General features: G+C 39.5%; 2 protein-coding genes across 7 annotated transcripts in view; one reads left to right on the plus strand and one right to left on the minus strand.

Moving 5' to 3' along the window:
• Positions 1-1689: 1689 nt before the first annotated feature.
• CENPN (centromere protein N) lies at positions 1690-21974 on the minus strand. 4 transcript variants are annotated; one of them, XM_039888826.1, is made up of 11 exons: positions 21903-21974; positions 18330-18510; positions 17029-17074; positions 15244-15303; positions 14736-14812; positions 8364-8540; positions 6753-6854; positions 5480-5543; positions 4870-4982; positions 2547-2673; positions 1690-2306 (listed from the first exon to the last, which is right to left on the minus strand). In XM_039888826.1, exons 1-11 carry the CDS (start codon positions 21926-21928, stop codon positions 2224-2226), a joined length of 1056 nt encoding a protein of 351 aa, XP_039744760.1. In that variant the 5' UTR covers positions 21929-21974; the 3' UTR covers positions 1690-2223. The 4 variants fall into 4 exon arrangements, with proteins under 4 accessions (XP_039744760.1, XP_039744761.1, XP_039744763.1 ...); XM_039888827.1 differs by having other exon boundaries at positions 2063-2306; positions 21827-21940; XM_039888829.1 differs by having other exon boundaries at positions 2224-2306; positions 21738-21910.
• Positions 21975-22288: 314 nt separating this feature from the next.
• Positions 22289-22836, plus strand: part of CMC2 (C-X9-C motif containing 2) — a 106639-nt gene continuing 106091 nt past the window's right edge. For 2 of the 3 annotated variants that reach the window (XM_039888832.1, XM_039888831.1), the window contains exon 1: positions 22297-22426. The gene's annotated coding sequence lies outside the window, so the exon portion shown is untranslated. Of the gene's footprint in view, positions 22427-22836 lie in introns of all 3 variants that reach the window. The other variant, XM_039888833.1, reaches the window with a different exon arrangement.

Below are 22836 nucleotides of genomic sequence, written 5' to 3' on the forward strand. Positions count from 1 at the left end.
CAGGCAGTATGAATGATAGATGTCAGGTGGATGAATACCTGTCCTTCAGGAAGTAATCAGGTGGTCTGGATACCTGAGTCCTTCAGGGATAATCAGAGGGTTATCTGGAGGTTCAGCTGTAAATCTAGGAATTGACGCAGGACTGGAAAGTTAAAAAAAGTTTAAGTTCCCGTGCTAGTTAAGAACCAGAACAAAGTCCTTCCTCATGCCTCAACCTTCATGTTAATAATTTTAGCAGCTTGGTTAAAATAATTCCATTTTATATATACCCTGTCTTCACTCTTTCCTCATTATTTTACAGTTCTGGAGGTCAGAAGTCTGAAATGAGTCTACTAGGCTGATGTCAAGGTGTCGGCAGGGCTGCATTTCTTCTGGAGGCTCTACAGAAGAATCTGTTTACTTGCCTTTTCCAGCTTTTCAAAGTCAGTAATGGTGAGTTGAGTCTTCTCACACCACTGATTTCTTCAGTAGTCACCTCTCCCTGTGCTCTCTTCCTCATCCACTTTTGAGGACCGTCCTGATTACATTGGGTCTATTCAGGGACTCTCCCCATCTGCAAAGTCCCTTTGCTTGTAACGTAACATATTTACAGATTCCAGGGATTAGGATGTGCACATCTTTGAGCAGGGGGGTAAGATGCTGCCCATCACAGGAACTAATTCTGATTTAAAAAGTACTGTGAGCCACCCCTCCCCCCTACATCTATGTGTGGGATAGCATCCATGGCTATTGTTTCTTTTGGCATTGTGTCTAAGAGTGCACTCTCTGGAGTCCGACTGTTGTGGTTATTGTGGGCTCAGCCACTTACTAGCCTAAGCTCTGGTATTCACTTAAGTAGAATAAGACTAATAATGCTGCCTGCCTTATAGGATTGTTATGAAAATAATGCATATAAAATACTTAGCACAGTGCCTGCCACATAGTAAGTGTTCAATAAATGTTAGCTATTATTCAGTTTTGGAGAACTTACCTAATATAAAATTAGGTAAATTCTTAATTAGAAAAAAATAGAACATCCCATTGGATTATTCTGAAGCAAGTCCTTTACCTAATTTTACATTAGGCAGTAAATTCCTTTGGCTGTAGAGGTCCTTGGATCTACATTTACTGCTCCATCTATTCCATTTGAATACTGAATGTGTCTCTGGACCATCAAGCACATTACAGATAAAAGCTCCATGTATTCTCATTTTCTAAAGCAGGAGCTTCTGTCTGGGAGGGCCTGGATTGCAGCCTCAAGCAATTCCACTATAGACGATTAGCATCTTGTTCAGGCTCCATTAGTACATCCCTGCCAAGTACCAGGAAGGGCTATGAGTCCATGAGAACCAACCCAGGAACATGCAGGCCTTCTGTGCAGACCTAATGCAGGCATTCAGGCACCAAGCAGAAGTGCCTGCCACATGTGTGCACACAGGAATAGATGCTTTAAACCATGACTATAATCTACAGGGAAATTAGCATTGTTAAGCCTCTGCAGACTCAGAGCCTCCCTCTGAGATAACTGGAGTGTCAGTGTCTCTGCCATTGCTAATTAAATCTAAAAACATATTTTTCACATAAGATACCTATAATCTGTAGAAAATACCATTACATTATAAAATATACTTTAACTCTTTTTTCCTGATTATATTTATAAATCTGTACATTAAGCCTCTTTTTGGTTTTCATCAAAAGTAACTAATGTACTAGTTTTTAAATATCTTTATTCACATATTGGTATATCAGTCAGTTTGAATGCCATACGTATGATAAAATAGATTATAAAAGTATCACATTTACAACAAAACTATTATTTTATATAACTGAATCATATGATATGCTGCCTCTTGCAATAGTAACTCAGTGGATCCAACTCTACCCCCTGAATGGACTAACTTCATGATTCTCCTAGAAAGTTGAGTGAGGTGTAGTTTCTTGGTGCTTTTTTCTGTGATCCAAGGTTCCAGGATCGAGGAGAGACAGGAATGAGAAAAAGGATATCCTGTCACATCCTAAAGGCCCACAACTGCTATGCTTTGCAAGATATGGGGGAGAGGGAGCACACAGTGGAAGAGGAAAGAATTATTCCCAACAATTATATTGAACATTTCTAAATTGTCAGTATCAAGGATTACTTTCTAAAATACAAGTTTTTAGACAGAAGTTATCTAGCAAGCCATTAATTGAAATGGGTATGCAACATAGTCAAGGAGATGCTATGCTTCCAAAACCACATACATCTTATTTATCTTTAATTTTAAAATAATTCATTCCTTTGCTGGGTATGCAAGTGAGCAATGGAGAAAGTGGTGCATCTGCAATACCTGGAATTAAAAAAAAAAAAATGAAAATAATCACAGGGCAAAGATTTGAATGAATTTAAAAATGGGCAAGATCAGAGTGTGGATCATGGGCCCCATTAAGTGCAGAAGCAGAATTTGCAATATAGGGCAGGATGGGATAGCAGGCTAGCCATGAGAAAGCTCAGAGGTAATTAGCAAAGAGAGGATTGAATGTAGTATGTTGTTAATTCTTCTGGCTTGTAAAATAAATTGACTACTTACCAGCTGGTGCTAAGGATTTTAATGCTTCCAGAAGATGCGGACTAGAGAACTCTACTAGGCACCGGAGGGGTTCTTCTCTTTCAGCCAAGATGCCGCTATTTAAGTCACTTTTGAATTTTGTTTCAAGCTGTCAACAAATATAAATGACTTGAATATATTGATTGGAATGGCAAAATATAATGAAATTACACATTTCATTAATTTCTGTCATCAAGCAAGATAGGGATCAATGGGGTTGGGGACCATTTAATTTGCTCATTGCAAATGTAGAGGGCAACTAGCATATCAAATGATAGCACACGCCAAATACCAGGCATGCACAGTGCCTGACACACAGGAGACCTTGAATGTCAGTTCCATCCTCAGGTGCTCTTTTTTTGCATTCTTAAGGGAAAATTAGCACTATCTTTTGTAATCTGTCATTTCAATACAATAATGTCATGTCTTTTGAATCACTACCACGATTTCTTTTTTACTTCTGAGTACAGAAGATTTCAAAGACATTCATAAGTAAGGAGCACAACTGGAGGCCAGACTTTTTTCATTTATTACCCTACCTCCCGTTCCCTATTGCCCACCCCCATTGGATTATTCTGAAGCAAATCCAGGATGCCATAGTGTTCCATCTGTAAATATTTAAGTATGTATCTAAAAGAGACCTAAAAAGGACTCTTTTTCACCTCCATAACATTACTACACATAAAAAATTAATAATGATTTCTTAATATCATGCTACTTGGCTCTTAGAGTTTAATTTTTTTTTACTTAAAGTGATCCTTCATATTTAGAGGCTGTATGCTAAAGTATGTACAGGGTGAGTGATGTCTGCAACTAACTCAAATAGTTTAGAATAAAGAAAGAAAAAGAAAAAAAGCAATTGTGGTAAAATGTTAATAATTGGGAAACTGAAGCAAAGGGGAAATGAATATTCACTGTAATATTCTTGTTAGTTTTCTGAAGGTCTGACATTTTTTCAAAACAGAAAAGGTAGGGAAAAATTAGTAGCAGGTATGAATCCATGTACAACTCGACTGACAGAATAGAGCCATTTTAAGATGCATGTAAAGGGAAGTTTTGTTGATAAAATCTTATGTATTCTCCATCAGGGGTTATCTAACTTTAGTGTACGGAATCAGCTAGAGCAGGGGTCCCCAACCCCCAGGGCCGTAGACAGGTGTCAGTCTGTGGCCTGTTAGGAATCGGGCCGCACAGCAGGAGGTGAGCAGCTGGGGTGGGTCGGGGGAAGCAAGCAAAGCTTCATCTGTATTTGCTGCCACTCCCCAGCATTAGCATCACTGCCTCAGCTCCATCTCAGATCATCAGGCCTTAGATTCTCATAGGAGCACCAGTCCCTGGTGCTAAAAAGGCTGGGGACTGCTGAGCTGGAGGGCTTCTAAAACCACATGGCCAGGTCCTACCTCCAGAATTCCTGACTCAGTAGGGCCAGGGCAGAGCCAAGAATCTGTATTTCTTAACCCATTCCCAGATGATGCCGATACTGCTGGTCCAGGGGCCACCCTTTGAGAACCACTGTCTCACAGTATGAGCTGTTTAAAGGAACTGCATTAAAACCTGCCATTCAGGAAATTAAACTTGAAAGGTATCAGTCAGCTTTTCCCACAAAAAAATATCAAACCAAATAGGTATTGGGCCTGAGTGAGCCAATCGATGGCAGATTTAAAGTGTGGCCTGTAGCTGTAGAGAGTATTAAGCAGAAAAATTTTATTGGAAGGTTTAGGGGAAGGAGGGTGTTGTGAATATGAGCATGAGTATTAGGTTGGGAGGTCATGATATGAACGTTGAATTCTTCTCATGGTGGCAGTGGGCTTGCCCTCCACCTGGTCTTCCTGGTGGGCAGTGGCACACTTCTGTAATGAGCTAGGTTTACAGTTCTGACTAGGCTACTGGTTTTTCTCCATGTGATGCAACTAGGCTATTAATGATTTATTTATTCACTCTTATTCAATAAGTATTTCTGAGCACCGACTATACTGCAAGTATTGTTTTAGGTGTAGATGGGCTAGAAAGGTATAGCCTACATTTTTTCCCCCTCAAAAATACAGATCACAGCCAGTTATACATAACTGAATTAATATGAAAAATGAAATGAAAAAGCAAATTCAGAATTTCCAAAGGTCTTCTTTACTAACAGAGGAACTTACTAAGTATAATAAGTCTATTTTAACTCATATATATACAAAATTAAAGTGACAAGTGAATAAGAAACAGTTTCTTAGAACCGGTTTCCACTTGAAGTTTTTGTTCTTTTTTTAAAAAAAAAAAAAACATTGAAAACTGTAGTTAGTTTACAGGAACGTCCTACCTTGTATTGTGCAAATTCTAGTCTTGGTTGAGCATAGTCTCCGAAAATTTCTTGAGTCACTCTTTGGACTCTATCTTTTTCTACCTTGTTTTCATGAATGATCCTTGGATCCACTATTGATGAAAGATTTCAAATGAAACAGCTGTTAGAAATATATTTCATCCTTAAAGTATCCTCTTTTCATTCCTAACTTTTCAACTTGCTTGCATAATTTAAAGATAATGTTTACTTTTTCTTCTCTTGATTGTAGTAATTTATTATAGAAAAGTTGGAAAGTATAGGCTAATAAAAAAATAAAAACCACCCATAATTCTATCACACAGAAATAAGCACTGTTAACATTTTAATATATTATGTCTAGCCATTTTTTCAGTGAATAAAAAGATTATATTTAAACTGGGATTATAAAATATGCAAAATTTTCTATTCTGCTTTCTTTACTTAACATGAAATACACAGCAGTTCCTGTGCCATTGGAAAGTCGTAAAAATGTTTAGTTCATAATGGCTGTAGCATTTCATTTTATGTCAAATCATTGCTAAGAGATAGGAAAATTTTCATTTTTAAAATGTACTTTCAAATTTCAGTTTTTATCTTAGAACACACATACCATTTATATCTAGCCCAAGTCTTCCTTCTTGTAGAGATGCAGTAGAGTTGTGAGTTTCAAAGGTCTAGGAAGGAAAAGGAAAAGTGAATGTTTTCCTAATTTTAACACCTTGAAGTACAGCTACTAATTGGTTTTCGTACATAAAAGTATGTCAAATTTTATCTTTATTTTTTCCAACAAAAAGAGGTTTGTGGCTATATCTAGGCTGAGTTGAGCATTTCAGGACACAATATTCAGAGACTGCTAGGGCCAGCAACATGGCTGTTTTATGTGAGAAGCTCTACTTTGTTATCATATCTGGAAATATAGTTGGTGAGTGCAAAAGCTAGAGGAATCAAAAGCACTGTTTGCAATGTGATGTTTCATCTTTATAGCTGTCTTTATAACCCTAAAACACTGAGATTGTTTTGAAAAATAACTTTCCTACTCAAAGTCTGAACCTCTCAAGCCCATTCTCTCACCTTCCCCCACTGAAGCCAGTTTTTTATAATTATTTGACAATGTGAATTTTCCTAGGAATACAACTGTCATAGCAGAACAGTTGATATCAATTTTATGGAAGGATGGTGGCAAGTGGTGGGGGCTGCTATGGGAGAAAATCATTATCTAACTTCTTAATGTTAGATTTTTTTTTCTTAAAGATAGGCTTGCAGAGAACCATCACTTCTTTCTACTTAGAACAAATGAAAATACATAAGTATAATATATCTAAGGGCTCAAGGATATACACAGAGCATTAATAGTCCACCTACAGGAATCTGAACATATGAGCACACATGCCATGCAGAGGAAAAAATAACCCTGATCCTGTGAGTAAGGCTAGATCTGTTATCATTAAAGGGAAACAATGCATTTAAATAATTTTAACAAATAAGTTGTGGGACTTAATAAACCAATGCTTTCTCCTTTATTCTAACCCTTTATCACCTGGTTGACTGATGGGACAAAAAATTAATTCTACTTCTCTCTTGAATAACAGAATAATATAATTAGATGTAAAAACAGTGCTAAGTTATTCTAAAGAAAAATTCTAATTGGAATAGCTCATCTGGAAACTGGGATATATCACATAGACTCCAATGACTAATGAAGAATATAAAACACAATACAATTATAAAAAGATGATAGTGAGGAATTATTTTGTTTCCTTTCATATTAACCATAAGCTTTATTTACTTCAATAATACCTGAAGTGATCTTTTTTTGTTGGAGGTGGACTTTCCCAATTGCTCAGTGGCTTTTAGGTCATGTGTGAAAGAGAAAATTGGCTTACCTGATTATACTGTTTAAAAACAATAGTCTTAAGAGAGTCCAGATATTGGCTTCTGAGGTCCATTTTCATAATCCGATGGTGTTTGCTAGCAACTGTCAGTGCCTTGGAGTGAAAATTAGCAAGACTATTAGGATTACTATGTTCATCTCTGTATTTTTAATAGTTGTCACAGTACAATATAGGAGCTGTAATAAGTGAACAGTTTCCACTTAAGAGTGAAAATAAGTCCAGAAAAATGTAATCTCATGACCTGTTACTCATCTTAAAAAAACAACAAAAAAATGGCTAATGGCATTAAAATTCTCATAAATGCAAAGTATTTTGTACCATTTTTAGAAATGTGATCCTGTTTAAAGTTATGAATTATAATAAAGTTCAGACTAGGAAAAAAACAATGAATACTCAACTGCTGCCATTTTAGAATACCAGTAATCTAATACTACTATGATACTGCCAAACAAAAATGCAAATATGTATGCTTTAGGACAAATATTGATGAAAAAAGTACATATTAAGTGCAATTTATAAAAGCTTCCCATTATCTGGAGAAACCAGTTATAAGACTGAAACAGGATTAATACAATATTTACCTGGAACTAGAGGGTAGAGATAAGTTTGCCTTAAGACACAGAATGGAAATGAACATTAACTTTTGCTGTGGCAGGGTGGACTCATCTGGCTGTAAGTGGATGACCGTTATATAAAGAGAAGAAGCGATCCCAAATGAAAAGAAGCAGAGTTAAATTTTAAAGGGAAGTAGAAGCCAGCCGCAGTAGAAATCTTTCTGTCATTTCAGTGAACAGCCAAGAAATTTAAATAATAAGCAAGTCCACCTGCTGGGATCTTACAGCTTTTGAATGCACAACCCTGCAGTGCATGCTCCACTTAGTACTAGAGATGACAGCCAGGAAGGTGGAGCTGTTCACATACAACCAGCTAAAGTGGTAGCTCTGGCACCAAGTGAGGTGTCATTGCAGTTGTGAAGATTAATATACAGTAAAAGCAGCAGTAGTCACCAGGCAAATTTGGGGGTGGCTTATTCTGGGGAAAGATGCTGGGAAGTCACAACCATAAAGAGAAGCAGGCTCTTCCTATGTTAAAGCAGTCTTCTGGAGTACAGAATGTGGGGAAAATGGTTACAAATGAAAATCATGTTCACTGATAAGCAAATTATGCAGTCATGAAAAAGTAGTGAGTAATAACATATGTAACCACATGGCAATGTTAGTAAAAAAAAGCCAGGAACTATGAACTACCCTAGTTTTTGTAATAAAACATCTTCTGAAAAGAAAAAACATAACCGTTAACAATAGTTATTTCGGGTGAATGAGATTGGGAAAAAGTTTTAAAAGACTCTATCTTTAGACTTCTGTGTTGGTTGAATTTTCACATTAAGCATGCATTACCTCTAGATTAAAAGACAATGAAAAGCTCCCAACCACACTTATGCCACTTCCCCATTTGGAGAAGAACAACACTTTCTGCTCCTTATTTTAGGAAATCAAGCATTACACGTTGCATTGTATATACAGTACGTATTAAGCAGCTTAAATCTACACAGATCTCTGAGATGATAATAAATTATTATAGCAATAGTAATTGGTTCCATACCTGACCTAGAAGGGGTATATTGCTCCTCAGCCGAGAGGAAGAAATGAAGGCATATGGAGTCTGGGAATAATACACCGCGTAAATAGGTTTGTACTGGTTTGGCTTTCTATACTGTGTTCCCCAGGCAATTCGAATCCATACTGCATTCTCCTCAGCATCCCTGAAGGTGACCGTCACCTTATTAAAAAAAAAAAATATTTAAATTTCCTAATTAAAATCTCATGGCACCAACAACACATGCTTTTTAGCGGTGAAGGATATCACTGTTATCTTGCACACAGTCTTGTATTTTCTCCAACTTTTCATTACAATGTTTTGGGAATCTTCACGAAAATATTTTGTGGTTGTTTGTAAAGACACATATATGCTTTGCAGAGTCTTTCGGAAGAAAAAAAAATTTAAACCTCCAATCAGAGTTTTACATAAAAATTTTTCAATAATTTCTTGGGCTTAGCCTGAAAAGCTGTGTTCCTCCACCTGGAAGAGTTTATGAAGGCAGCCTTACAAATGAAATATTTTATGATGAAGCCTTTTTACCATGGAGCACAGACCTAGCATGCACTATAAAATTTAATAGTAATATTTCTATGTAGTAATGGGCCTAAAAATACATGTATCCTAATGCTTTCATGCATTTAGTCCAGATGCTAAAAATTACTCTAAAGGAAAGTTACATGCTAAGAATATAGAAAATTCTACTTGCTTTCCACTTAATGGATAAAATATAGACCTTTCTAAACTTTTAAATAAAATTGCTTGGTCTGAAATTCAGTAGCCAACTCCTAGATTATTAACCCTCCTGTGATTCAGCTTCCCCTTGGTGCTCAGACCCTGGAAAGGGGACACTTGAGACAAGTGTAGCTGGCTGGCCCATGTCTCATTATTTCCTCCCTCTTGTATTTTATTCCAGGAAATGCAGATCGTAACATGGCTACAGTCATTAGCAAAGAAAGCAGTTACTCTGACTCTGCCCACTCTTTATTTGGCTCCTTTTCCCTTGGTGCATCGGACAAACAACACTCTCAAGTCTTGGGTATTGAGGGCACAGAGCTATCTGACCTTCCCTCAAGTGAGCAGCACAGTGTTATGGCCCCAACAGGGCTCAGGGACCTCTACTGCCTTGAATGGAAGAAGACAGGGTCTTATTCTGAATAGTCTCTTTGTGTCACATTACCAAAGCAGAAAATGCCTATAAAATCAAGATTAAAAACAATATATGGAGGGCACATTTTTATTAGAGGGAGAAAACTGGTAGCAGTCAGCATATTCAGGTAGTCCCTCTAGCCCAGAATGAGGATACTGTGAGTGCTCATGGAGGGGCTTAAAGGTCTGTGACCTCCCTAAATTGGGTCCACAGTTGGATGTACGTGTCTAAGTGTATACTTTTCTGGAGAGTGGTGCTGTATCACTCATCAAAATTTCTGTAAGTGTCTACAATCCAAAAAAGGTTAAACCAATGGGCTAAGAGTAAAGGATGTCCACAGAGTCAGTATAATCCTGGCCCAGCTGGCTTTCAGGTGCTACAGCTCACATTCTTATAGTAAGGAAGATACCTGAAGAAGTGGGGCCCAAATTATTATTTTGTGAAGAAACTATCTCATTAGATATCATCCTATAACAGCTAGGATAATGCATTTTTCATAGACGATAGCTCAGATTAATAATGCTCAAGCTTAACTAGGTGATGAATCCCACTCTCTAAACTGTCAGTAACTGGCTACCACCTACAAGCTAATGAACATATTAGAAAAAAGTTTAATGTAAGAATCAAATGATGCTTACAACACATAGAATCTCCACATATTTAACTATTAACATATTTAACAGTCTATCATTATTCTATTACATGATATACAGGAATAAAAAAGAATAAATATGCTACCTTTTTACAATGGAAACATTTTTAGTTTGTCTCTTCTTTGTAAGTTTTTCAAGAACTTTTATTTTGAATAGTATTACCTGGTAAGAGGTGCCTGCAATCCTCTCTTTGTCTCTGTCTCTTTCTCTCTCTCAGCCTCTGGACCAGATTCCTGAACCACAGGCTCTATCCATCACTCATTTAGTGCACTTCCCCACACTAACTTCTATATCTAATTGATTTGAGGGCAGGAGTTCTTACCCTGAAGTCCATGGTTAGAATTCAGGGCATCTACGAATTTGGTATAAAAATTACATTTTTATTTGTACTAATTTCTAACTGTAGCGTCTCCTTCAATTGTGAAGGTAAGCAATGAAATAGTAGAATTTTAGGATCTGTTACTGTGCTGTACATAGAAATCCCCCAATTATTTTTTTAGCACATTACAATTTTTACAGATGCCTCAGAAATATCATTTACACCCATTACTTTGAAACTAGTTGTTTTTGGACCTACCGTGAGATTATTTGTCTTAATAAAGAAGCACATGCATTACTATATCATGATTTAGTATTTTAATACCTTAATAACTATATATTATTATAACCAGTTTCCCTTATAAGTCTATGTATTTTATTTTATTTTATAGCATTTAAAAACACTCTTCCAAGAAATGGTCCATAAATTTTACTAATGGCCGAAGGGGTCCTTGGCACAAAAAAGGGTAAAATGCCTGTCCTAGAGCAGCAGGTGAGTCCTCGTCACTCCTAAGCACCAGAGGATTCTACTTGGCATGACATCACCATGAGCCTTTGGGAAAGTGGGCTTATCTGGTTGTTAAGTTATGAGGAAGAAAGTGAAGATGAGCTGGGAGTCCTCGGGACATGTCTGCCAGCTCAGGGTAGGAGAACAAGTGACAGAGAAAACACAGGAGCTTTACTTGTTCATCCTCATCATCTAAAACCTATAGTGTACACAGCACATCAGTCTCTAGCTGGCCTTTCAAACAGGACAGATATGACCCGTAAAAAAACTCCTTTACTCCCTCAGCCTCCCCTGCTGGTCTGCCTGACATTCATTCAGGAGGCAAAAGCTTTTGGAACTGGGCAGTGATAAAAAGAGAAGAAATGTAACAACTGAAGTACATGAGAATGAAAGGAGGAGGAAATACACTAGCATTTCAGACTCTTTTCTCCATGAATGGTAGGGGCAGGGAGGGATGGGGTTCAGAGAACAGAAGTTCCTGGTGCCTGAAAAAGGCATCAGGTGGGGAAAGGGCACTGAGGTGGATGCAGATAAATTCTGAACTGGAGCAGAAACACAGCTCTCTAGGTTTCTTGTTTTTGGATGAAATAGTGTGAGAATGCTGCCAAGAGTGCTTCTCAAAACGAGTTAGCCAGTCATGTTTAACTTCATAAAAAGGCTGGTTCTAGAAGGGTCCAGAGCATAATCCACATTTATGGAGAGCTAGCCAATGAGGCTTTGCTTAAAAAAAAAAAGCAGCTGTATGTGCCACACCCACAGTTCAGATGGGACTCTCCTTTCATCTCTGAAGTTTATAATTTCATAAGACTATTTTTCAAATAACATAAAAAATAACTTAAGAATAAGGTAGAAAAAAGTGCTTATTCATAAACGGATAAAAAAAGGAGACACCTTCTCTTGGCTCACAATTATCCTTGAATGAATTTATAAATTAAATGTACTCCCATTCAAAATTCTGAAGATTTTGTTTTGTTTATAAATCTGATTAAATGATTCTAAAGTTCATCTTGGAGAACAGTCAGGACATTTTTGATAAAGAACAGTAATTGGGGGTAGGGGGCCAGTGGGCTTGCCCCAATGGTTATTAAAATATTTTGCAAAACGACAGTGATGAAAGGAATAGGGGAGTTTGCACATAATGTGCTCAATTCATTTATTTCCCAGCCTTTGTTGAGCCCCTGCCTGTGTCGGTAGGGAGCAGGATGGTCAGAGTTCTGCCTTCTGGGAGCCTACGGGAAAACTGACAGTTAAGCTAGAAAATGGGAAGAATACGGTGACAGGGAATAACCAGTTCAGAGCTCAGGGAAGCACTCTCCGAGGGAGCACCATTTAAGTGGAGGTCAGAGGGATAGGGAGAAATGAACTGTGCAAAGGCTACGTTGTGTAAGTTGTTCCAAAGAGAGGAAACAGCCTATGGCAAGTTCAAGAACTCAAGGATTAGTTCAATTTGGCTGGAGTGTAGAGCACAGGCAATGACACATGAGAGGCAGGCAGTGGATCTTGGAACATGAGAAGCAAATCAAGGGTAGAAAATAAGCTGTAAAGGTATGAATGAATCTGAAGAATCCAATGATGATAAACCAGGGGAAAAAGCTGAATTAGTCAACAAATGGTGTTGGGACAATACATTAGCTTCTGAAAGAAATTATAAATTACTCTATCCTTTCTTTCTCCAAAGAAAATTCCGGTAGCTTAACCTCATTGGAGGAGAGCTGAGTGCAGAACCTCGTGGGATGCTCCAGAGTAAAGGGAAAGAGTCAGTTATGGAGACAGTGCAGGAGCAGTTTAGGATAGGCAGAAGACAAGTAGGAGAAGGCAGAGATTCAGGAACAGGCGGATTCAGCTGTCTATTATCTGAGAGTGTGGCCTCAGGCATGAGAAATGGATGTTGTACATCTTTCTAGCCCCAACATCTGGCACATGGCAGAGAGTTGAGCCTGCCCGGTGTAGATGTTAAGAACGTGGCCTTGAAACTACCTGCCTGGGTTTAACCCTGGCTTTGCCATCATCAGCTGTGTGACCCAACTTGCTTCATGAGGAGGATGCAATGAGTTAGTAATTGGAAAGGGCTTAGAATAGGGCCCGGCACAAAAGGTGTTTGCAATCAGCATGACTGTTGAAAGAGAACAGGCCACAGGATTTTGTGATTAATATCACTGGCGCTCAAACTTGATTCAGCATCACCTGGAGGGCTTGGGCCCACTCCCACAGTGTCTGATTCAGTAGGTCTGGGACTGGGAGCCCAAATATTTGCATGTCTAAGAAGTTCCCAGGTGACGCTGATGCTGCTGGCCTGGGGATCACACTGTGAGAACCACTCTCTTTCAAAACTCAGTGTTAATCTGGCAGCAATGGCAGTAGTCAGAATGCAAGGGGTTTAAGCATGAAGACAGCAAGGATGGATTACCCTTTCAAAGGGTCTTTCTGGGGAAGTCTTAGAAGAAGGCCAATAAATAACACCCCTCTCCTCTGTTCTTCTGAACCAACTGAGAAATAAGGCAAAAGAGTTGGCAAGTAGAGGCCAACATATAACTCATATGACCAAGAAACTGGTGACTGGCTCCTATCTGTGGGCAAGTGGCCCTCTGGATAATAAAATGCAGAGTCAGGGAGAGTTGTCCACGTGATTGCTGGCAGAACTACTCCGGGTGGCCTCCCTTGCAGGGGCAGAGCTGGCCCTGAGAGGAACAGACGAGAATAGGTGACCCCTGCAGGCAGCCGCTCTCACTCGGTTGAAGCAGTGCCCCTGTTGGAAAAAGGTGACAGGGGCACGGTGAAGAGGGGCCAGCACTGCGGTGCCAGTGGACACACTAGGAGCAGGAAACAAATACTTCCCTCCAGGAGTGTGGTGGTAGAAAGAACAGAATGTGAGGATGAGCATGGGGAATGGATGTACTTCTACTGAGAACTGGGCAAGTTTATAAGCGGTAGAGTAGGAATCAGTAGAGTAAGAGATTAGGAAACATAAGAGAACAGAGAAAAACCACTACGAGGATGAAGGGGATGGATTCAAAGCACACAGAGAAGGGTCATTATAAAAAAGGTGATGAGAGAGTATGTTCAGTGACAACTGGATAAGTAGAAAGTCTGACAGAAGTTACAGACAAGGATGAGGCAGGGAGATGGAAAGACAGGTCAAGGAGTTTGTATGAAAAAAGAGGGAACACCACTAGAGAGGACGGCCATAGAATGGTGAATGTGACAGATCTTTTGGCATGTCTTTAATATGTAAGGAGAATTAAGGCAGACTAAGGCTGTGAAAACAATCGCCTCAACCTATGACAAGCACTAAGGGGGTGCTCTGCAAATGGAATGGTGGTAAAAGATTCTGTGGGTGCTCTTGAGCAGCACTGACCAATACTGTAGCCGCTAGATGCCCATGGCTATTTAACTAAAATGACAGTGAAATAAGATTAGCATTTTAGTTCCTCAGTCACACTAGCTACATGTCAAGTGCTCAGTAGCCACATGTGACTATTGGCTAGGTACAGGACAGCGCCGATACAGAACACTTCCATCACTGCAGAGAGTTTCTCTTAAGAAAGCAGCATTTGTCTCTGAATTGAGAGGTGAGGGGAAAGGAAAGTTTTCGTAATGAGAGTTTGCCTTTGGTATAGATTACAATAGTGTGGAATATTACTCATTGAAATTCTTACAAACAAAAATACAACCAGGGTAGTAGCAAGTTTTAAGTGTATAGATGCCATGAAATTGAATTTCATGAAAATTCAGATAAACTTCATTCTTACATTTTTTAATGCTCGCTGAAGAATTTTCTTAAATGAACTTTTGAATTGTTCCATATCGGAAAGGTCAGTGTCTTCACCTGTCAAAGTGAAAAGAAAAATCAAGAAAATTTAAAGGAGCTACAATGTCTTCAATAAATACATTTGAAACAGAGACTCATGGTCATGGACAATAGACTAGTGGTTACCAGGGGGTAGAAGGGAGAGGAGAGCAGGGAGGTAGTCAGGGAAAAAAAATTAAAATCATTTCTTCAATTAAAAAAAAAATACATTTGCAAAAACTCTGAAGGTGAGCATTTTGTATAACCTCAAAGAGTGATAATGATCAAATCACACAAATTCTGCTGGTACCTCTGACACAGCACCACCAAATATATTTCTTATTTTCCCGTAAATGAGTAATAATCACCTCATTTTAAAAGACAAGAGATTTAAGAGGAACATAATGCTATTCATTTTTAAATTGCTAAAATATCAAATACAAATGTTCAGTTTATAAGGACAAAGTTACCTGGTTCTTTAGTCATCTGAAAAACATCCCATACTTTCTGGTGCCGATGAAATTGAGTATCTGAGAGAGGGAAGAAGAGCTTGTTACTATTATATCATAGAACTTTTAAGTAATGTGCTTATAAATATACATTTTCAATAATATGAAAGTAGAGAAAATGACAAGTCATAAAGAATTACTTGTTTTATTTGTCTGGAGTAAATTTAATCCACATAAAATTTATATTTTGAATAAAAATGTACAACCTAAGCACTGGCTGTTCTTTGTCTGGAGTATTCTTCTCTTAGTTCTTTACACACCTCATTCCTGTACCTCATTCTAGTCTCTACTAAAATGTTACCTATGTAGTGGCCTACCCTGATCACCCTGCCCTGCTTTTAGTTTCCTACATAGCATTTATCACTTTCTGACATCACATTATATATTTAGATGGTCATTTGTAAACTGCTTGTCTCCACAACTAGAATCCTATGGAATACAGGACTTTGCCTTGTTCATTGTTGTATTCCCAGTGTCTAGGCACTGGCTGGCATTAAACAAGGATTCTGTATGTATTTGATGATTGAATGTGTGATACAGAAGACACCCATCAGGAGTTACAAATTTAAGAGTACCTTGGAGTAAAAATGGACCTAGGAAGTTATTGAATTCAGTCCTACCACATTAGCATCCTCGTTTTACTCTGTCCCTGTGCTGACCTCTGTCTGCACTGACCTCCATCTCTATCTTTGGACCTAGTACCAAGGTGTTCTATAGTCTATAAAGATGGGATCTTGGCCCCAACACTCAAGGGCACCAACTTGCCATGCTTTTTGTAATTATTACTCTTCTTGTCCTTCCTACAGTTTAATGTCTTTTTCCCCCCTTTATTTGGTGGTTTGGTGTCTCCGTCTCCCTCTCTTACCCCATATATGGCAATGGCCTGACAATTCTTGATTACTGAGTTTTGCATAAAACAGGTGTAAGCAGGTACAATGCAATGCCTGCCCAAGAGACAGCATCCAAAGGATTCTGTTCTTTCCTGTTATTTTCTTCCTTGGTTCTGTGTTTGAGTTAAGATGGCCTGCTAAACTCTGAATATGGCTGTTATATAATATGGAAATTAAAATTTTTGATTGTAAATGATTCCATTAAACATCAGGTAAAAATTCACAATAAACAGCAAGGCAAATGAAGACATTTCCTCAAATAGAACACCTCTTAGCCTAATCCGTGATCTTTGTGACAAACTTGGTCTCCTCTAGTGTTCCCTATCTCAGCAAGGGCCTCCACTTTCCTTCTAGTTGCACATACAGACCCCAGAACCATGTGTGCTCCTCCTACTCAGTCCCCTGGATCACACACCACATGCAAAGCCCAGTCAGTTTTAATCCTTACATTCCTTAAAAGCTACACCATAATAAGAACAAATTCTCAGAAATATATTTTCAATTGTTAATATTAATACAAAGCCTAACAGATGTTTACCATGTGCTTATTATATGCCAGTTACTGTGCTACGAGCCTTTCAAGCATGATCTCATTTAAGCCACACAATGTCCTGTGCTATTATTATAACATAATATAATGTTATTATAATAGGTGCTATTATTATCTCCATTTTACTTAGAAGTCTGAGGCCTAGAAAGGCAATATGACTTGGCAAAAGACACAAGACTGGTAAGTGACAGAGCTGAGATTTTAAACCATGTCAACCCATCTCCAGAATCTGAACCCTTACATACAAAACTGCCTCTCTAATAAAACTGGATTGGTTAAATGTAAATACAAATCACTAAAACTTACAAATGATGTCTAAAAGGGCTGCATCATCGAGACTTATACAGTTCTCCTGAAAGAGAGGATAAAACGTTCAGTAAACATGGCAATAGGTTTGATCTTCCCCCATTTATAGCACATTTTCATATTGCTTAGAACGAAGAGCAACCTCTCAACCTGTCTCCAAACTATGCTCTCCTGGTAAGTAACAAATATACCTTCTGATTCATGAGTCAGTACAAGCACTAACAACTGTTCTCCTGCAATCTACTCATTTATCACATTTAACTTTTTGTTTTGTTTCTTTTCCTCTACAACAGAGTTTCTTAACTGGGCACCACTGACATTTTAAGTCAGATAATTCTGTGTTGGGAAGAGCTGTCCTAGGATGTTAAGGAGCATTCCTGGCCTCTATCCACTGGAAGCCAGTAGCACCCTACTCCCACAGCTGTGACAACAAAAATGTCCTCTGGAAAACAAGATCATCTCAGCTGGTGAGACATGGTGTCCTCTGGAAAACAAGATCATCTCAGTTGAGAACCACTGTTCTATACATACATATTTATATGTATGCATATCATAGTTTCTTTCAATGTGCACACAGAGATCTAGTTTATTATTTTTAATGGCTGAAGAATATTTTGTTATGTGGCTGTATTATTATTTAGCTAATCTCCTATGTATAGTTGTTTCCAATTTTTTTGTTTTTTAAACAATACTAATTAACATCTTTATATATAAATATATAATAACTACATATATAAATGTTTATCAATAATATTTATATAAATATCTTTTTTTAAAATGATTTTCTTCATATAAATTTCCAGAAGTAGGAATGCTGGATCATAGAGTATATTTACTTAAAAGTGACTAAGGGAAGGGTATACTGGAATATGGGAATTTTTTGCACTTTACTTGCAACTTCTCTGAAAGCCTGAAATCATTTTAAAACAAAAAGCAAATAAGTAAATACATGTGAGTGTCTCTTTCCACATAACTTGACCAATGCATTTGAGTATTATCTTTTCATCTTTGACAATCTGATAGGTAAAAAAAGAATACTGTTCATTACTTAAACTTGTGTTGATTGTGTTTTTTTTTCTCCCGTGGTATTCACTTGTTTTTCCCAGTTATTTGTAAGCTGTTTTATAAGGTAAAAAAGCTGACTAAAAATTAGTATCTTCTTCACTATAGTAGTTCTTAGCCCTCATCACTTTACAGCTTAGCAGGTGCCTTAAATCTCTTTTGGACTAAGGAGAGGAAAGAAAGAAAAAAACAAAGTGGGTAGCATGATGTTCAAGGTTAACCATTTTGAACATTGTTACCTCACAAAGCAGAACCAAGTCCTGAGCAAGAGATTCCTTTCTGTTCCGGAAGTTTACAGTTTGCAGTTGATTTTCAGACAAAAAATCCCAGGCTTTTAGGATTGTCATCATTTCAGACATTGGGATTTTCAAGAGTGTCCTCTTGATAAACTCGGCAACAGTTTCATCCATCCCTTTGGCACTTTAATAAAAACAAAACAGCACAACAAAGTATTGACCAAACATGAAAGTTTAACTTAACAGTGAATTTTTTTCAGCATATTTTTAGCCGGGATTTTGATTTGTAGGTCAGATACCCAAATGTTTATTTTATCTTTTCTCAGGCAATCTGCAAAGAGTGTTTCAACAGGAGGATTTAATTATTTTCTCCTTAAGCAGTATATTTAAATGCTTTAGAGTGTTTAAAAATAAGTGCTCTCTCCTTTTTTGAATAGAGTATTTTGATCTTTGGTGGTAATGATAGTAAATCATTCATTCATTACTGATTCATGTAACAAACTGCTGAATACCTGCTTATGCCAAATACTTTTCTAGGCACTGCCATTTTTAACCAAAAAGACACAAATCCCTGCCAGTATGGAGAGTCCATTCTAGTTAGGAGCGAGAGGCAATAGGAAAATCACAAAATGTGTTAAAAGTGGTAAGTACTGAAGAGAAAATGGAGTGTGTTAGGGAACTAGTGCTAGTGAAAATGGAGCAGGCTGGGAGTGAGGTGCAGGTGGTAGGGGCGGAGAGAGTAGGCCTCAGAAACGTGACATTTGAGCCAATCCTTGAAGAGAGAGTGTGCCATGTGACTAGCTGGTGGAGGAGCTTTCCAGGTGCAAATGCTTTGTGGCCTTCAAGGAACAGGAAGATAAAGGCCTCTAGGGAGGTCAAAGGGAGGAGCACAGATGAGAAGGTGAAGTCAGGGATCATAAAGGGTCCTGAGGGCCACTGCAGGCATCATAGTTTTTATTCTGACAGAAACTGGCTGCTGGAAAGTCTTGAGAAGAGGCAGGCTCTCATTTAGGTTTTCTACCAGGATCAATCTGGCTATTGTACCGAGGACATAGTCTAGGAGGAAGAGAGGAAGTGAGAGGCCAGCTAGGCGGCTACAGTAATAATGTAGGTGAGAGATAACAGTGGACCAAAGTGGAGGTGGTGGGAAGAGGTCAGATTCTGGATATACTTTTAGGAGAGAGTCCACAGGATTTCCTGATGTATGCAGGGTGTGAAAGATGATGCCAAGGTTTTTACTACGTAACTGAAAGAATGGAGCTGCTACTACCTGAGATGGGGGAAGACTGGGAGGATGTGGGAGGCAGTAGAAGGCTCAAGAATTCCATTTTGAACATAGAAATTTTAAGGTTGTTAGACTCCAAGTGGAGATATTGAACCAACGCCTGGATTTATGAGCTTACTGGAAACATTAAGGGCTAGAGGTAGAGAGGATTGCAGTCTCTTTCTTTAATGCGTTGCCAGTTAACATAGACCTATTACCTCACTTTTCATGTCCCAGACCTGATGGTGAGATTCTTCGACTAAAGGTTTTAAGCCCTAAATCTGGTGTGGCTCCCTAAGCCACAGATAGGGTAATGATCTTCCAAAGCATAACTTACTGGTGTAAGGAAGGGGGATTCTGAGCCCTTCTATTACTTCCTTCAGGGCAGAAGCTGTAGGCCAAGAGTGACAGCTGTTCTCAACCCTGTTACCTCATATGGGGACACTGATGGGTCTCTCTCTCTCTCTCCCTCTCACTGATAGTTCTCTCTCTCAAAATATAGAGCATAAAAAAACAAGCAAGCATTATTTCTAAACGAAGATTAAATAGGATACATGCAGACTTTAAATTCCCTTATTCGCCTCTTCTAGGAAGGAGAGTACAGACCTTGATGTCCACATTTAAGACAAGAGGCAGTAGTTAGTCAATCCTATCTGCTGTCACCACAACTACAGGATTTCCAAAGACAAACAGAGTAGTATCCCCTTACAAGAATCCTGGCTTTATTTATTTCTACTATTTAAGTGTTTGTTGAACACTGCATATAATTTATTACCACCGAAAACTTACAAAAAAATACAGTGGACTTTATTTTAAAAAGATACTGAAAATGACAGTTAAAACAAAAATAAAGAGCAGCTATTAGGAATTGTTTAGAAAAATAACTGAATTAAGTTCATGAGAACAGACTTAGGATCATGAAAACTGAGCCTGATTTGTTTACTTGTCCAGATACAGGAACAACCTGCCTTAACGTCAAGACCAAACTCCTACGGTCTACAAGGCCCTGTATTGTTTGGTTCTTGCCTCCTTCCCCATCATCTACTACTATCTCCTTGGCTTTCTGAGCTCGTTATGTTGCCATGTTAGTTCCTCTAATAAAAAACGATTCCTCTAGCTAAGGGCCACTGTATCTGCAGTTGCCCCTGCCTGCAAGGTTCTTCAAACTCACAGGTAACTTTTGTTGTAATTCAGGTCTCATTTTAGATGGCTTCTCAGAGACTTCTTCGGACCACTCCAGTTTAAAATTATTTCCCCACTTTCTACTGCTTATTGTTTTTACAGAACTATCTGAAATTATCTTGCTTATTACTTTATTGCTTTACAGTATTTTATCGAGCTCCGCTAGGGTAGGAACTATGTCTGTCTTATACATAGCTATCTCCCTAAGTGAAAAACACTTGTGGAATAAAGTATTAGATTCTTTCCCTAAGCAATGTACTGAGGAGATAAACAACCTGGGGAGGATTAGGGTCCAACAGTCAGTGAAATATCAAACCAATTTCTCTCATCGAAAACACTGGTGGGGGTGGTGGGCTTGTTTAAATGCAGATTCCTGGGCCCCATCAATTTAAACTGGGGATGGAGGGTCACAGAGTACAGCTTGAGATTCTGCATTTTTAGAGTGCCTCCGATGATTCTCAATTCTGGGTAAAGCTCGCAGAAAGCTGTTCTAAAGAATTATGTTAGAAAAAGCACACTCAGTCTCACCATTAAAGCTGGAAAACCTTTGAGTGAACTCTTCTAATTCCGTGATTATCTAATTTCTTATTATTTCCAAGCATTTAGCAGCTCAGTGCCTGCCATATATATAGTAGGTGCTCAAGATGTTTGTCGAATGTACGTATGACCAAAAAAGAGCCCTTTTAATTTCAGATCTGTTACTGTAGATCTACAACACTCAAGAGCTGCAATAAGGAATAACACAAGAGGCGAAATGTACGAAAAAGGACGGAAGCCAAGGTTAAAAAAATCGAAACACTTAACTTTGGGAAAAACAGTAAGGCTGGGATAGAAGGGTAGCCGATCACGTGACAATTTGGGGCGGTGCCAGCATTGACGCACATATTACGTAAGACTCCGCCCCACAACGGGCGGATGTGACGTCCGACCAAGCGTCACTGCCCTCTTTCTCCTCAGCCCCCTACCTTATAGTCTTTGTCTCCCAACTCCAGCAAAGACCAAGCGCCAATCCCGCACTTTGGGACGAGCGGCAGTCGCGAAAAAGTCTCCTTACACGCCTGGGATTTGGCTTCCTCAAGCTTCCCGCCACCCTCCGGCACCCGATTCCATGCCGCAAGGGAGTCTCTTACCGGCCCACATCGCCCGCCGGACTCATTCCTCAGCAGCTGTTCCCGCCCGCTGCGCCTTCAAAGCCGCCAATTACAGTTCCTGCTGCCCTCGAGCCCCGCCCACTGGGACCCAAACTTTGGACTGTACCACCAGTGCAGGGGGTCGTGTGGGGAGAGCATCAGAAGTAAAACTCAGCGAGCTCTCACGTTACTCTCCCTAGCAGAGAATATTGTTTAAATGCATCTAATCTCAGCCACGACATCTGGCTTGTTGGTTCGTTTTGCTGTTTAGGTTCTGTCATACTCCGGTGGACTCGCTCCCCCACTAAAACTTTCGAAAATGGGCCCGTCCAAGCCGGGTGGCGCATGCGTCTCAGAGACCGCGAGCGGCTGGGGTTGGACGAATAGAGGGTCAGCTGTGGAGGGCGCGGGAGCCTTCGCCACCCGGAGCTGGCCCGACTCTGGCTCCCAGGCAGTCGCCTTTCGAGTGGGGAATCTTCGCTGGTGAATACCGCCGCAGTCCTTCCTGTGTGGCATCGAGTAGGGTGAGTCTCGGGAGTCCGGGCTATTCTGAGGAACGCTCTCTTTCTGGCCGCAGCGTCCAGGGAGGCCGCGGGACATCCACCTGTCCCTCCTCCAGCCCTCTGCTCTCATGCGCCCTGCTGTGCTGCGTCCAATTGAGACTTCTGCCGCCCTGAGAGGTTGGGACTTGGAAGGTTCGGCCCCCGGTCCTCCCGGCGGCCATTGCCTCGGCGCCGGAGATTTTGCTCGGGAGAGCGCGGGAGGTGCGTCTTGAGCTCTCCGCCCTCAGGCTTTTGCTGAGGACTTGCTGGTAGTTGAGGGCAGGCTTTGGCCTAGATCTTTCACTCTGCTGTAATCTGTCCCGCCACTCTCGAGTCTTGTGACCTTGGGCGGGCTCCCCTCTCCCTGAGCCTCGGTTGCCTCGCCTGTAAAA

The sequence above is a fragment of the Pteropus medius genome, unplaced genomic scaffold (assembly GCF_902729225.1).
Source record: "Pteropus medius unplaced genomic scaffold, Ma_sr-lr_union100, whole genome shotgun sequence".
NCBI classification, from domain to species: Eukaryota; Metazoa; Chordata; class Mammalia; order Chiroptera; family Pteropodidae; genus Pteropus; species Pteropus medius.